Raw genomic sequence first — 15,738 nt, forward strand, 5'->3', positions numbered from 1 at the left:
GTGTTTTTGTATGCTTTTGTTTCTAGTGCATCGATCAATTTCCCTCATCTGTTCCTTCGTTCTTTGAATGAGGTTCATAGGAGTTCTGCCGTAGGACATGCGCTTACTCATCCTATTTTCATTTATAGGATTTTTCTCTTTTTAGGTTTAAATGGTTTCCTGTCTGGTGAGCCTATTCATGTCGTTGCTCCCATAGGTGCCACCTTTCTTAGACAGAGGGCTGCTCTCATGCGAGCTGTTCCTTCCCGTCCTAGGGGTGCGTCATTTAGTGTTGTTCCCCCTCCTCCCTCTTCTACAAGTGCTGATGATGCTGAGACATCTGGTATTGCTGCTGCTGGTACTGATGTTCCTCCACTGACTACATCGGATGATTCAGTGATTCAACGTATGTTGGATCATGTCTTGATCGTTCAGGCGACTCATGGACAGATTTTGGTGGACGTGTTTGATGAGATCCGTGCCTTACGTGCGGAGTTGGCACAGTTTAGACCACCTCTCTTTTGATGATGGAGTTTGTTTGCCCTTTGGCATTCCATCACAAAAAGGGGGAGTATTTGTAGAGTTTTTGTTTTCAGGGGGAGAGTATTTCTTTGGTTGGAGCTTGTAGAGTTTAGATTGTATTTAGGTGCTTCACATTGTATTTTACCTTTTTAGCTCTTGCCATGTTTTTGATAGGATATTCATGTTAGGGGGAGTGTTATTTTTTTTGGTTCCTAATATGTTTCTTGTTTCAAACTTTTATTGATTTATATTTATGAGTTATTCATTGATATATGTCTTTATTGTGTGTTGTTTGAAATCAAGAATTTAATTTGTTTACTTGTATTTTTTCCACACATGCATTATGCATTTTGTTTAGTGTTTCAGGAAATATACAGGTTGATTCAATTGAGCTACTATCTACACTTGCAACTGATGGATAGTAGTTAGGATTGAATTTATTTTATGAGCATTATTTGTGTAAAGGGCTTTTATTTTGTAAACTTTGAGCTTCTAGTTGTGTTTTGTCACGGATTGCCAAAGGGGGAGTTTGTTAAGTTCTAAAGACTTAGGTATTTATATATTTATAACTCTAATATGTATTGTTGGCAAACCATGATTAAAATAATGTGTTTAGAAGTGTTTTAGTCTTGCTCAAAGTTGTGCATTTATGTAAAGTTGAAATCGAGCTAATGCATAAAAGTTTTATGCATTTCGGCCTGGTTCGATCGATCAAAACTTAGGCTCGATCGATCGAAGCTCGAGCAGAATGTTTTTCTCTACAGATTTTCCAACTCAGCCTTAGTTGTTTTAAAACGTTTTAGGGTTTTCTAATTTGTCCTAAGTATAAAAGGCAAACCCTAGCCACGTTTTAGTGTTGCTCATATTGCGGTTTGTGTAAATCTCTTGTGAGATCTAGAGGAGCTTTCCTTTACACAAACTTAGGGTTTTCAAGGAGAAGATTTATCTACACCTTGATGATCAACTCGGTTGCTGCCATTGAAGTTTAAAGAAAACACAAGCTGGTATGCTTGTATCTAGTGGTGAATCCAAGAAAGAAGGAGTCCATAGATTCGGAGCTTGCACGTGGTCGTGTCAGTAAGTTCTACTGGTTGGTAGTAATAAGAAATCAAGCGTGGGGCCTTGTAAGTCTTATTGTATGAACTTCGATTCTTTCAAGATAGTGGATTCAAGTTTACCTTGAGGATAGCTAGGTCAAATCCTCCCCAGTTGTTTACTTGTTTGGTTTCCTGGGTGATCATATCTTGTGTTATTTATCTTTCCGCTACTTTGCATGATATGATCTTTGTTATTGTGATAACCTAGATTTGTTAATTTGGACTAAGTAACAACTTGGCTAATTACCTAGGTTAAATCAATTGTTTTAAGGGGTCTAAAAACTATCAGTTTCTAAACGCTGATTTTTTTCTTTTATTTGTCATTGCAGGATTGCTTGACCGTATCCGACTTAGACTCCAAGGTGAGGTTTCTTTCTCAAAAAGTTGTTGAAGGGTAATATAGAATGGACAATAAAATAGAATTGTATGAGTAATATATTGTGCCTGATGTGATGATGATAGAGGTAGAGGAATAAGCATGTACTTGGGCAATTGGTTGATCTCAAACTTTTATGCTTGAGGAATGAAAAGTAAAAAAGTATCGAATTTTTTAAGAAGATAGCTACCTCGTGCGTACCCTACATGTTAGGGAATAGTTATTGTAGTTTCCGTATAATGACTAAATTCAATTTTAAAGTTCTCGACGTTGATGTTTTTCTTTCTTTGTCAAAAATGCAGCATTTTGGTTTTCAATTTTCGACAATGCAGAATGGTGGAATAAAATTAAAAGAAAATCAGATGCTTTATTCAAAGGTGAGGTTTCTATCTGAAAGAAGTTGTTTGAAGGATAGTAATTAATATAGAATTGCATGAATAATTGCACCTAATGTGTGTTGATGACACAGATGGAGGAATAACCATGTACTTGGGCAATCGGTTGATCTCTGATAAATAAAATTCTTAGGAAATTTTGAATTTATTAATTATTTAATTATAATTTTATTAACAATCTCAATCTTTTAGGCTTGATGATATGAAAAGTAAAAATTTTCGAATTTATTAAGAAATTAGCTTCTTCTTTCTATTAAAAATTTACCTTTCCTAGCTCCCAATATTTCCGTGAGAATAAAGGCTTAGTACTTAATATTCAATGCAGGATGCATGTCTGAACATTTACTCTATTATAACCTAATTAAAATAGGATTGCTTGACTCAATGGCCACATTCAGTAGCCCCATCAATAAGTTAACTAATATTAAATTACCAATTCTTACAAAGGCTTAAGATGTTAGGAAATAGGAAGTGATAAATTTATTTATTTAACTACATAATTCTAACTAATGGTTATTGAGAACATTGTAGGCATTTGATTAAGCTCCACTCAATTAAAGTGACATCATAATTTTAAAGACCAGATATATAAATTATAAATCAACTGGTTTTATGGTTGTTTATACTTCTTGCTAAGCATGGCCTAATGAGAGATCTTACTGCAATTTTGTTACAGTCGTTAATGCAGTTTTATTAGGCCTTAGACTTTTCAGGTTATTCAGGTTACTTTGTTTCACTAATTAGCAATTCATTTTGCCTTAGGAAAAAGTAATTTCACATTCTTTTTGTTAATATTTCTTGCAGATTATTTGCCCGTGTCAGTGAAAATGGGTAACAACCTGAATCTCTTCTTCTACTTTTTTTAACATGTCATTCCTTAAGATTGAGATTAAAAATAGTTTACCATGCGAACAAGACACAAATATTTGTGACATTAACATGAAACAACATATATTGTGCTTAATTACTAGGATTAAGAAGGTGTGTAGTTATAAGTCTAACTATATTTTCAACTTGAAATTAAAAAGCTGACAGGTGCAACAAGAAATTTGTTTTCTTATGCTAATTTCGGTTATGTTTCTGCACAGTATTATTTTACCTTGAAACAAAGACTGCCTTGGGGATTCCATGTGTGGTGGCATTTTTGATATATAAGTGGCGTAAGAGACATTTATCAATGTATGATGCTATTGAAGAATTTCTGCAAAGCCAAATTAACCTCATGCCAATTAGGTACTCTTACTCAAATATTAGGAAGATGTCCAAAGGTTTCAAGGACAAATTGGGTGAAGGAGGCTATGGCTCTGTATATAGAGGAAAGCTTGAAAGTGGCCCTCTAGTAGCTATAAAGATGTTGGGTAAACCCAAAGCTAATGGGCAAGAATTTATCAATGAAGTTGCAACAATTGGAAGGATTCACCACGTGAATGTGGTGCAACTCATTGGTTTTTGTGCTGAGGGACCAAAACGTGCCCTTATATATGAATTAATGCCTAATGGTTCTCTTGAAAAATACATTTTTTCTCGAGAAGGATGTATTCCCTTAAGTATTGAAAAAACATATAAGATTTCTCTTGGAGTGGCTCATGGGATTGAATATCTACATCGAGGATGTGACATGCAAATTTTGCATTTTGATATTAAGCCTCATAACATTCTTCTCGATGAGAACTTCATTCCCAAAGTTTCTGATTTTGGGCTTGCAAAACTTTATTCAATGAATGATTGCATAGTGTCGTTGACTGCTGCAAGAGGAACATTAGGATATATAGCTCCAGAGTTGTTCTATAAAAACATTGGAGGGGTCTCCTATAAAGCTAATGTTTATAGTTTTGGCATGTTATTGTTGGAAATGGCAAGCAGAAGAAAGAACGTGAATGCATCCGCGGACCATTCAAGCCAACTTTACTTCCCAACTTGGGTCCATGGCCAATTTTGCGAAGGAAATTATATAGAAATAGAAGATGCCACAGAGGAGGAGAAGAAAATCGTTAAGAAGATGATCATAGTTGCATTATGGTGCATACAAATGAAGCCTAGTGACCGTCCTTCAATGAACAAAGTTGTAGAAATGCTTGAAGGAGAAGTTGAATGCTTACAAATGCCTTCCAAGCCTTTCCTATCATCATCACCAGCGAGACCAACAGGGGATGTAAGAGACAATTTAAATTCAACTAGTTCATCATTTCAATCAGGTGAATAAAGTAAATCGGCTATACTTTAAATGCAAGGGAAAGTTAACATCACAGTGGAACTGGGGCAATTATTCTTCACATATATGATAGCATAAAGACACTTCATATTTTTGTGTGACAAATAATTGGTCCCTTGATTTATGATAACTATCCTTACCTACAACAAATTTTCTTTTTTGCTTAGCATGTGGTATATTTATTTCTTAAGGTCTTTTTAAGAGGAAAAAAATATTTATAACTTTATAATTGTGAATGTGTAGTTGATTAAGTTAATAAACAATGCTGAAAAACCGGGCAATATATTTTGGAGTGGCAATAGCCCAGTTGTAGAAATTGCTTTACTCCTATTTATATATTCAGTACTCATATGCATGGTTAGCAATTTCTTGTTATTATCATAAAAAAAAAAAGTAAAAAAAAAAAAAAAAAAAAGCGATCAATTCATAAATAATTAGTGGCTGCTCTGCCTCCTACAGAGGATAAATTATTGTTGTGCAGATAATTAATATTCCTTAATCAACCAGGCTGTTCAATTAGAGTTGTCCCATTGAATGAAAATATTCTTGTTTTAGCTCTTGAAAATGTGACTTATATTTTTACTTATTCGTCTTGTACTAATTTAAGTGCACAAGATGTAGCAAAAATTTAAGTGAACAAGGGCATGGCTTTGTTTACTTTTTTTGAGATTGGTGTGTGGGAATTAAAATTGTCTATGATTATACATCCTCTGCTTAATGAATCACGCCTAACTTGGACTCTGAATACCATATTGAAATCAAAATGTCCCAATCTCTTACTTGCCTAAATGAAAAAATACTCAACATGTTTCAACTTTTCTGGAAATATTGAGTATCCTCCAGCATCCTATAAATGTACAAACAAATAGAGAGTAAGCTTGAACTATTCCAACCATATATGGTCATTGTTGTGCTTCTGTTACTTGCCTCTGCTATAGGAGCATGGTATGCATACCATGTATCCAACCATATATGGTCACTACAATCGTGCTACCAATTTAATTCAATATATAACGAATTACATTCTCAATTTTATCAATAACCTTTGTCAAAATTAAGTTATGTTTAAACGGTGAAAACAATAAGTCATTGGAACAAATGTTTTTGAAAGCTTTGGAAGAACGGAATAACTAACGTAAATAAAGTTATAATAGTGAAAACACATGATAGCTCCACTGTATATAGGGGTGGCAAATGGGCGGGTTGGGTCATAAATGGGTTAGGTCATAGATGGGTTGGGTGTATAATTACTCATTTATCCATTTATGACCCGTTTATATATAAATTAATTATCCATTACCAACCCAACCCATTTAATTAGTAACCCACCCATTTAACCCAAAATGACCCAAATACCTCTAAAACTACTTGAATACCCTCTTGACCTTCAAAATACCCATAAATACCTAAAATGATGCAAATACCCCTAATCTTCCAAAATTACCAATATACTCTTGGACATCCAAAATTATCCCCAAAATCTCTAAAATTAGTAAAATACCCATGAAACCTCTAAAATGACCAAAATACCCTTGATATCTCTAAAATCACCAAATATGCTTAAAAACCACTAAAATGACCAAAATACCCCCTGAAATCCAAAAAATGACCAAAATACCCCAAAAACTCAAAAAATGACCAAAATACCCCCGAAACCTAAAAATTACCAAAATACCCCCCAAAACCTAAAAAATGACCAAAATACCTCCAAAACCTAAAAATGACCAAAATACCCTCAAAACTCAAAAAATGACCAAAATACCCTCAAAATCCAAAAAAATGACCAAAATACCATCAAAACCTAAAAATGACCAAAGTACCCCCAAAACCCAAAAAAATGACCAAAATACCTCCGAAACCTGAAAATGACCAAAATACCCCTAAAACCCAAAAAATGACCAAAATACCATCAAAACCTAAAAATGACCAAAATACCATCAAAACCTAAAAATGACCAAAATACCTTCGAAACCCAAAAAATGACCAAAGTACCCCCAAAACCAAAAAAAAAATGACCAAAATATCCCCAAAACCTAAAAATTACCAAAATACCCCTGAAACCCAAAAAATTACCAAAATACCCCCGAAACCTAAAAATGACCAAAATACTTCCAAAACCCAGAAAATGACCAAAATACCCCCGAAACCCAAAAAATGGCCAAAATACCCCTGAAACCCAAAAAATGACCAAAATACCCTGAAACCTAAAAAATTACCAAAATACCCCCGAAACCCAAAAATTGACCAAAATACCCCAAAAACCTAAAAATTACCAAAATACCCTCGAAACCCAAAAAATTACCAAAATACCCCAAAAACCTAAAAATGACCAAAATACCCCCAAAACCTAAAAAAAAATACCAAAATACCCTCGAAACTCAAAAAATACCAAATACCCTTGAAACCCAAAAAATGACCGAAATACCCTCGAAACCTAAAAATGACCAAAATACCACCGAAACCTAAAAAATTACCGAAATACCCCAAAACCTAAAATAACCAAAATACTTCTGAACCCCAGAAATTTACCGAAATAACCCTAAAACTAAAAGATGACAGAAATGCCCCCGTAACCTAAAAAATGGCTAAAATACCCTTAGAATCTAAAAGATTATCAAAATAACCCCAAAACCTAAAAAATTATCGAAATTCCTTCGAAACCTATAAAATGAATGAAAGACTCTTAGAACCTTTAATTTGTCAAAAATATCCTTGAAACATCCAAAATACCCTGAAACCTCTATTTCGGTAATTCTAGATGTTTCAGGTGTATTTTGGTCATCTTACATGTTTAGGGGCATTTTGGTCATAATTTAGGTTTCAGGGGTTTTTATCGATCATTTTTTTAGGTTTTGGGGTTATTTTGGTCATTTTTTTAGGGTTTTGGGGGTATTTCGATCATTTTTTAGGTTTCAGGGTATTTTGATAATTTTTTTAGGTTTCTGGGGTATTTTAGTTATTTTTTAGGTTTTAGAGGTATTTCGGTCATTTTTTAGGTTCATGGAGTATTTTGGTAATTTTTTAGGTTTAGGGTGTATTTTGGTAATTGTTAGGTTTTGGGGGTATTTTTGTCATTTTTTTAGGTTTTTGGGGTATTTTGGTCATTGTTTTAGGTTTTGGGGGTTATTTTAGTCATTTTTTAGGTCTTGGGGTATTTTAATCATTTTATAGGTTTCAGAGGTATTTTGGTCATTTTTTAGGTTTCGGGGGTATTTTTGGTAATTTTAAGGTTTCAAAGGTATTTCGATCATTTTTAAGGTTTAGGGGGTATTTTGGTCATTTTTTGGGTTTTGAGGGTATTTTGGTCAGTTTTTGGGTTTTGGGGATATTTTGGACATTTGAGAGGTTTTGGGGGGTATTTTGTTCATTTTAGAGATTTTGGAGGTATTTTGGTCATTTTGTGGGTTTTGGGGGTATTTTGGTCATTTTTTGGGTTTTGGGGGAATTTTGGTCATTTTTTGGGTTTCGGGAGTATTTTTGTCATTTTTTGGGTTTTGGAGATATTTTGGTCATTTTTAGGTTTTAGGGGTATTTTGGTCATTTTTTGGGTTTCAGAGGTATTTTGGTCATTTTTTGGGTTTTGGGAGTATTTTGGTCATTTTTTTGGGTTTTAGGGGTATTTTGGTTATTTTTTGGGTTTTGGAGGTATTTTGGTCATTTTTAGGTTTCGGGGGTATTTTGGTCATTTTTTGGGTTTCAGAGGTATTTTGGTCATTTTTTGGATTTTGGGGGTATTTTGGTAATTTTTAGGTTTTGGGGGTATTTTGGTCATTTGTTGGGTTTTGGGGGTATTTTGGTCATTTTTTTGGTTTCAGGGATATTTTGGTCATTTTCTTGGTTTTGGGGGTATTTTGGTAATTTTTAGGTTTTGGGGGGTATTTTGGTCATTTTTAGGTTTCGGGAGTATTTTGGTCATTTTTTGGGTTTTAGGGGTATTTTGGTCATTTTTTGGGTTTTGGTAGTATTTTGGTCATTTTTTAAGTTTCAGGGGTATTTTAGTCATTTTCTAGAAATTTAGATTTTATGTTGTTTATTTAAATTTTAGATGGGTTTAGTGGGTATTAGTGGGATTATCCATTTAGACCCATCTAATTAAATAACCAAATGAGTGTTTACCCATTTAACCCAAATATTCAAATGGGTTGGGTTAAGGCTTATCCAAATAAGGTGGGTAATGGGTGGGTTCATGGATATGGATAAAAATTGCCACCCCTAACTGTATATAGAGAATATAACACTATCTAACTTTATACATGGTGAAAAAAAATTTACACACAAAATTATACGGCTTGTAGTCTTTCTCATTTCTCTGTAAATGTTTAGAGGCCTCGTGTCATAAGTTGATTGGTGCATCTGGTTTGTGGAGGAGATGGTTATTTTGTGCCTTTGCCGGTTAGATAGTAACATCATGTTTTTCCTCCTCATGCTCTGTCGTTGTGTATGAAAGAAAGAGCTATGTTGTAACATAATTAATCAATTCAATGAAATCACACATTACTTTCTCCTTCATTTTTTGCTTGTGTTCTTGAGCAAACCTGTGTTGTAACATTGTTTTATTTTATTTATTTGTTAGTGGTAAGTGTCAGTGAAAAGTGAAAACTACAAAATCCATCTTCTAATTACCTGTGATAACAATGTGCGAGGTTTGTTCCAAGAATTGGAATGGTTTGATCACAAGCAACTCTAACTTTCGCAAAAAATGAATGAAAATAAAAGGAAACTAGATTGTTTTTTTAATTCAAGTTATTTATTTATTTTCTTTAGAAAATCATTATTTCATTTTTCTTTTTTGATGTTGATTTTTTTAAAAAAAAAAATTTAGACGCAGAAGTGGTTTTTTATTACTAGTAATTAATTATTCCTAATTATTTTATTAGCTACGTGTTTGTGAGCCAAGTGAATGTACTAAAATGACAATAGTTTCATAACTTAAGGTTCAAAATGAATCCATTTAAAAAATAAAAAAAAAAAAATAAAAAAAAAAAAAGCACTAAATTGAATGGATTGGGGTGAAAGAATAGAAAATTGAAGGATCCATTTTCCTTCATAAACCAACCATATTCTTTCCCCTCAAGGGAGAGAGGAGAGAGTTCTTATGGTGGGACTCACTAATAAAGTTTTTTTTTTTTTTCATGTGCATTTGGCTCTTGCTTATTTGCTAAAAGCTTTTTATTTTAAGCATTTCTTTGGTAAATATTAACTTTTATTAGAAAGAAGCTAATTTTTTTTTAATTTTTTTGTCACACATCTAATATAAAGTTACTAAAATATATATATTTTGATAAACACCATGCAAATATATATATATATATATATATATATTTTGCTGAATAATTCTATGCAAATAAATTACCATAAAAAATTGCTACCAAACCTGCACATAATGTAAATATAGAGACAACAATAATGAAATTTTTTATATGTTGAAATAAAATCAAATTTACAATAAATGTACAAAGATCGCTCACGTGAATACTACCACACATTTAGTGGAGAGAGAGAGAGAGAGAGCAAAGGGAAAATTGAAAAATCAAGATGAAAGAGAGAGGTAAATGCCGTGATGTGAGAGTAAGAATCCAAGTTAGGGCCCCAAATATGAAACTGAAAGATGTGAATCCTTGGCCAAGTTTCTATATTACTAGTGCTGTGGAGTTGTTGCATTTCCACTTGGACGGTGTAGATTTGAAAGTAAGAAATGTTGTCATTTTCTTTACCTTGTAAGAATCCAAGACAGGAAGGGCTAGGTTTTTTGGCTGTTGACCATTTCAACATGGTTACATTAAAAGAGAAATTATAGCAAAATTTATTACGTAATGAATATAAATAATTTTCAATATTTTTTTTAAAAAAAGATCCATTTTAAAATATCATAAATAATATCAAATATATTAAAAAAAATTTATTTGAGTCTTTTATTTTATTTATGCTTTGTTAATATGGAATAGATACTAGTTCTATTCTTGTATACTAATTTAGATTTGAATTTTAGTATATTTTTTATTCTTGAATGTTGAATCATCAAAAAATGTTATTGTTCATGTTTCGGTTCCTCAAAGATAAATTCCTACTTTCATCCTTGGTTTTCTCAATATTTCCTTCATTTTTCATTATTGGATGCAAAAACATTTTGGCTCACCTGAGACCCATGTGTTCTAAGACCGGGTGTTCCATTGGTAGAAAATGGATAGGGCACTAATAGAAGGGGGCCTAAATATTGATTTAGTATCAAAGTTATTTGTACCAAATTGACCCCCCCCCCCCCCCCACCACCCCCCCACCCCCCCAAACGGAGCTTAATGTAACAACTTGAAAGTTCAAGGAGTGCTAGTGCAATTTAACATTTGAAACAACTACTAAATATTAGAATAGCACAATTTAACATTTGAAACAAATACTAAATATTAGAATCTTGTTGCAAATTGCAATCAATTCATGTGGATGAAAGAAATATTGGTTCTACCAAAAGAGAATCAAATATTGGAAAATTGTTGCACTCAGCTTCTGTTTTTCGTTTAAAAGTTTTAATTTTATTTCACTAGTAGTCGTCGAGCACATCCCATAGGAAGAGTGAATAATAGTCAAACTTAAACTTACTTCTTTAGAAGAAATCTCAGACACCATTGGCTCAAGAAGTCTTATGCCATTGAGTGAAAATTACTCAGATATAGGTGGCTTAAGAAGTCTTTTGCCATTGCGTGAAAATTACTCACAAATATAACTATTTTCTAGGTTGCTCTATACATAAGAACTTTTTAGACATAAACTGGGCCTAATAGCCCATTATAGAAGATATAAAGCCCATGTTGAAAAAAAATTTGTGTTGGGATTTTCCTTTTGTACCTCAGTGTGTAAAATTTCATTGCTCTCAATCTTGTCATGGGCCCCTTTTTGTAAGGCTGGTGGGAAGCGGTTGCTTCATGGATTAATTTGAGTTACGATTTTCCTAATATTCCTATGGTTGAATAACGAAGAATTTAATCAACTTTTCTTATGTGTTATAAGACCCGTTGTATTTTTCATTGATGTTCTAGTAGTGACATATTTAATTTAATTGAACATGAAGAACTTTTCATCGAGCTATTTAATTTAACGTGTGGGACCTCAAGTTGTATTTTTAATTGATGTTCTAGTGAGAAAGCAACAAAGAAAGATAGGGATGACATGACACTACTTGCAAAATGTCATTTACAAGTTTTTATGAATGGAAGCTATTTGTTGACTCATGAGTCAAGGTTTAAGTGCATGGAACATTATGCATAGAGAAAGTATATGTTGTTTCTGGAATACCAAGTCAGCATCTCTTGGTGTTTCATGGGTTAATTAAAACTTGACACCTGTATAAAAATTGACAAGTCAGGATACTAGCTCACTTAAATTAAAATTACAGAAATGCGCTTGAAAATTTTCAAACTCCCGCCCCTTTAACACGCTTTCACTTGTAAAATCAAAAGATTATCTTCTCTTTCTTTCTCTGTTTCTCTCTAGCACAACTGCACACACCAGCCCCTTGCACCTCCATGTACTCTCTCTCAACTCCAAAGCTTGACATCCACTACTTAGTATTGCTGCCGGAGATAGAGATACATCGGCCTTTGTCTCGTTGGAAAACACCCAAAACTGTCTCTTCCTCTCATTGTTTCCAAATTCCAACCTCCAACGCCGAAAGTTTTCTCGCGCTTCCAACAACTGACGTTGCAAGAAGGTTTTCTCTCCCTCTGTTTATTTTTTATTTTTTTATTTATAAATTTTTCCGTTTACATAGATGTGTTTTTTTTAAAAAAAAAAATTGAATTATACATGTTTGATAAAATGCTTCAGTGAAGATTGTTGCACTAATAATACAGTAAAAGGTTTATTTTATTTTATTTCATTGTTCTTTTGGATTAGATTAAAAGTGGTTAGTATGTTGCAGTTTCATCGGTCGAGAAATAAAGCTTTTTCTTTGTTTATTAGTTGAGTTGTTACACGATCTGAACTACAAATTTGTTTTATGGTGAATAGCCAAATGGAAGAATACAAAAATACCCATTTGGTATCTCTTATGGCCTTTTAAATTTGTCTAATGAGATGGTAAACAATTTGAACTACACATCTATCTTATGGTGAATAGCTAGATGCAACCTTCAAGCATCAATATCTTTGGGTCCACCATTTGTAATTCTTTTGTCATTGCCTTATGTGATTTATTGAGCATTGCCTCAATAGTCTTTTTTCATCTTTTAATTCTTGTTGGTATTTTCTCCTCACTTGAATGCTATGGTGGTTTAAACTCATTTTTTTGTTTTTCAAGTTAAATACCAATTAACTTAAGACAAAGTGCTTAAGGAATTTATTCAAATGTGGTGTAACTAAGAGTTTATGTTGTTTCCATGGAAATAAAATTTCAAATCTATATCTTTTTTTTTTCTTTCAATTTTCATTATATTTATTATTTAGTGCTTCAAATCTAAGCCTTATAGCTTGTGGAATTCAAGCTAAGCTAGCTGGAAATTTTGAAATATCATATTTGCAACTCTTGGCCTTTGGTCCAAGTATTTTTTGGGTTGTCCACCAAATTGTAGTTGGAACCTCAACCCCTCAGGGTTATGTTAGGTTGTCACCAGAGTATCTTGATACAAATTAAGATATATTTTTAGCCCATGGGATTATGTGCAAGATTGAGAGGATTATGAATTGTTATTATAGGGTATACTATCTACATTAGGATAAATGGATAATAGCTTTCTTTCAATAATCTTATTTGTTCCCATCCAAAAAGAAATTTTTTTTTTTTGGGTGCATTTACTCAAGATGTTTTATTTTTTGTCTTGAGTAATTACAATTTAATACTATTCAAATGGTTTGGTTGCAAGATAGAGCTCATTGAAAAATATTGTAGGCGATGAAGAGACAATACCATAGATTTATGAAGCAATTTTGAAGAGTTAATTGATAAGCATGATGAGGTTGACACAGAGTTAATGGAAGAAATTTGTTATAAGACACATCGGACTTCGGTTAATATTGATGTTGAAGAATTTGAGTTCAATTTTGATCAGTTTTGTGATTGATGAATGTATGTGTTTGAACAATCTAAGCTATAATGTATGTAGTTGTAGTGTGCAATTTTATTTTTATTTACCCTTGAAAGAAAAGGAAGAAGCTTGTAACGAGCATCTATAATCTATACTTGATCCAATTAAAAGATGTGCAAATTGTTATTCTTTGATATACTTAATGTCACGTTTGGTTCATAATAATACCAAGTTAAGGGATTAGAAAAAATCCTTGATGAGTATTCATATTAGCATAATGGATCAGTAGTCTTGGGGATGGATTTAAAGTTTTCTTGGGTCTTTGAAGAATCTAGCATTCCTCCACACTATTTCAGCTCAAACAATCTAGCATTGCAATTCAACCACCATACATAACTATCATTCACCTTGAATAACCATACCATGCACATATAGAATCTACAATATAAGAATAAATTGTACTATTGCATTAAAAAATTATATCATTTGCGTATAATTAGTTTTTAATTAGAAGCTACTCAAACATACACAAAATCTATGTTTGAGTAACTTCATTAGTTACAAAAAACTTCCAAATTGATGGTTATAATTAGTGTTTAGCTATACAATTAATTGTCAAAATTGTGCTATCTACAAAATTGTCAAATAAAAGATATTGTCCAAAATGTTCCTCCACTATGCAATATGTGTTCCAAAATAGTCCAAAATGTTGTCTATTGGTTGTGCAATATGTTGTCCCAAGTACCATCCAAAATGCTATCCATCATACTTCAGAATTTTTTGCAAGGCCCTAAAAAAAAGAACAATATTAGGGGGGAAAAAAAACAATAAACAAAAACACACATTAAAGTTGTGCTTAAACTAATGTTTGTAGAAGAGTTCAATTCAAGTATGGAATTGTGTTGTGTTGAAACTAATCATCGCAAGCATAAATAAATAAATAAATATATATATATATATTCACTAGCTAGTGTGGAGAGTAGAAGGGTTATATTATGCATTTTAGCCGGTTTGAAGTAAGGTTTTTTTTTTTTTTTTTTTTTTTTGTAAATACAAACTATTTGAGACTTTGGGGTTGCTACGTTGCCATGCTTTAAGGGTATTTCTTGTAAATAATGTGAACAAGATACCGAACAAATATAGTATCAAATAAATGAACAAAAGATGCCAAGAAAAGGTTGTATTGCTCTGATAATTCATTTAAATCAAACAAAACGGTTAAATCAAGCATTCATAGCCATCAAAATTTTGTGCAATTAATCAAACAAAGATAACTAGGTAAACTATCCTACCCAATTGAATTTAGCAAATTCCCTTCCTCTATTTTTGGTTGCAATTGAATGTGTCCAACATAAAAACAACTTGACCAAATAAATAAACACCAAATTCTCAAACTTGGTGGTCAAAATTTATCAAAGGAAAGAATCTAGCCCCAATAAAGTATATTAGAATTCAAGAAAAACATACTAACCCAATTGGAAAACTACATATAATTAGTAGACGAGCAGTACTCATGAATAAAATTAACAAGCCCAAAAAAGAAAAAGAAAGAGAAAGATGGTGATGGTGATGGGAAATTCTTATGGCACTGGTAATGTTTAGCAGTGTATCTCCAAATTCTTGTCGCATTCTAAAGTCTTCAGCAAGTCCAAGCAACTCTCTCCTCCACTGGGCCTGACTCCCAAGTCTTTTGGATTATCAACTCTCTGGTCATCATGTACACTCAACAAAGACTTTTTTTTGGAGAGAAAAACAAAGATTGGTAATAATGGACAACCTGGAAACGATTTATAATTATAATAAAAAACTATTACTGTATTATTAGTGCAGCCATCCTCACTGAAGCATTTTATCAAACATGTATAATTCAATTTTTTTTTTAAACAAAACACATCTCTATAAACAGAAAAATTTATAAATAAATAAAATAAAATAAAAACAGAGGGAGAGAAGACCTTCTTGCAACGTTATTTGTTGGAAGTACGAGAAAACTTCTGGTGTCGAAGGTTGGAATTTGGAAACAACGAGAAGAAGAGATGGTTTTGGGCGTTTTCCGACAAGACAAAGGCGGGTCTCATAGGAACTAGTAATGTTTAGCGGTGTGTCTCTATCTCCGACGGCGATGCTAAGCAGTGGCTGTCAA

The 15,738-nt window shown here is 32.7% G+C and overlaps 3 protein-coding genes and 1 long non-coding RNA gene across 11 annotated transcripts in view; 2 read left to right on the forward strand and 2 right to left on the reverse strand.

Moving 5' to 3' along the window:
• The window catches only part of LOC126698107 (rust resistance kinase Lr10-like), a 144,189-nt gene that overhangs the window by 92,216 nt on the left and 36,235 nt on the right, over positions 1–15,738 (forward strand). For 2 of the 5 annotated variants that reach the window (XM_050395123.1, XM_050395124.1), the window contains 2 exons: positions 3,174–3,200; positions 3,458–4,483. In XM_050395123.1, coding sequence (XP_050251080.1) covers positions 3,197–3,200; positions 3,458–4,483 — 1,030 coding nt within the window. In that variant the 5' untranslated portion in view covers positions 3,174–3,196. Of the gene's footprint in view, positions 1–1,926; positions 1,961–2,276; positions 2,352–3,173; positions 3,201–3,404; positions 4,484–15,738 lie in introns of those variants that run through there. The other 3 variants (XM_050395121.1, XM_050395126.1, XM_050395125.1) reach the window with 3 other exon arrangements.
• Positions 1–15,738, reverse strand: part of LOC126698100 (rust resistance kinase Lr10-like) — a 96,141-nt gene that overhangs the window by 72,126 nt on the left and 8,277 nt on the right. The gene's annotated exons all lie outside the window — the stretch shown is intronic.
• The window catches only part of LOC126698098 (rust resistance kinase Lr10-like), a 94,161-nt gene that overhangs the window by 3,703 nt on the left and 74,720 nt on the right, over positions 1–15,738 (reverse strand). The gene's annotated exons all lie outside the window — the stretch shown is intronic.
• Positions 11,889–13,697, forward strand: LOC126698118 (uncharacterized). The gene is made up of 2 exons (XR_007646389.1): positions 11,889–12,283; positions 13,460–13,697. It is a non-coding gene; the product is annotated as an uncharacterized LOC126698118 (long non-coding RNA).

The sequence above is a fragment of the Quercus robur genome, chromosome 9 (genome assembly GCF_932294415.1).
Source record: "Quercus robur chromosome 9, dhQueRobu3.1, whole genome shotgun sequence".
Taxonomy (NCBI): domain Eukaryota; kingdom Viridiplantae; phylum Streptophyta; class Magnoliopsida; order Fagales; family Fagaceae; genus Quercus; species Quercus robur.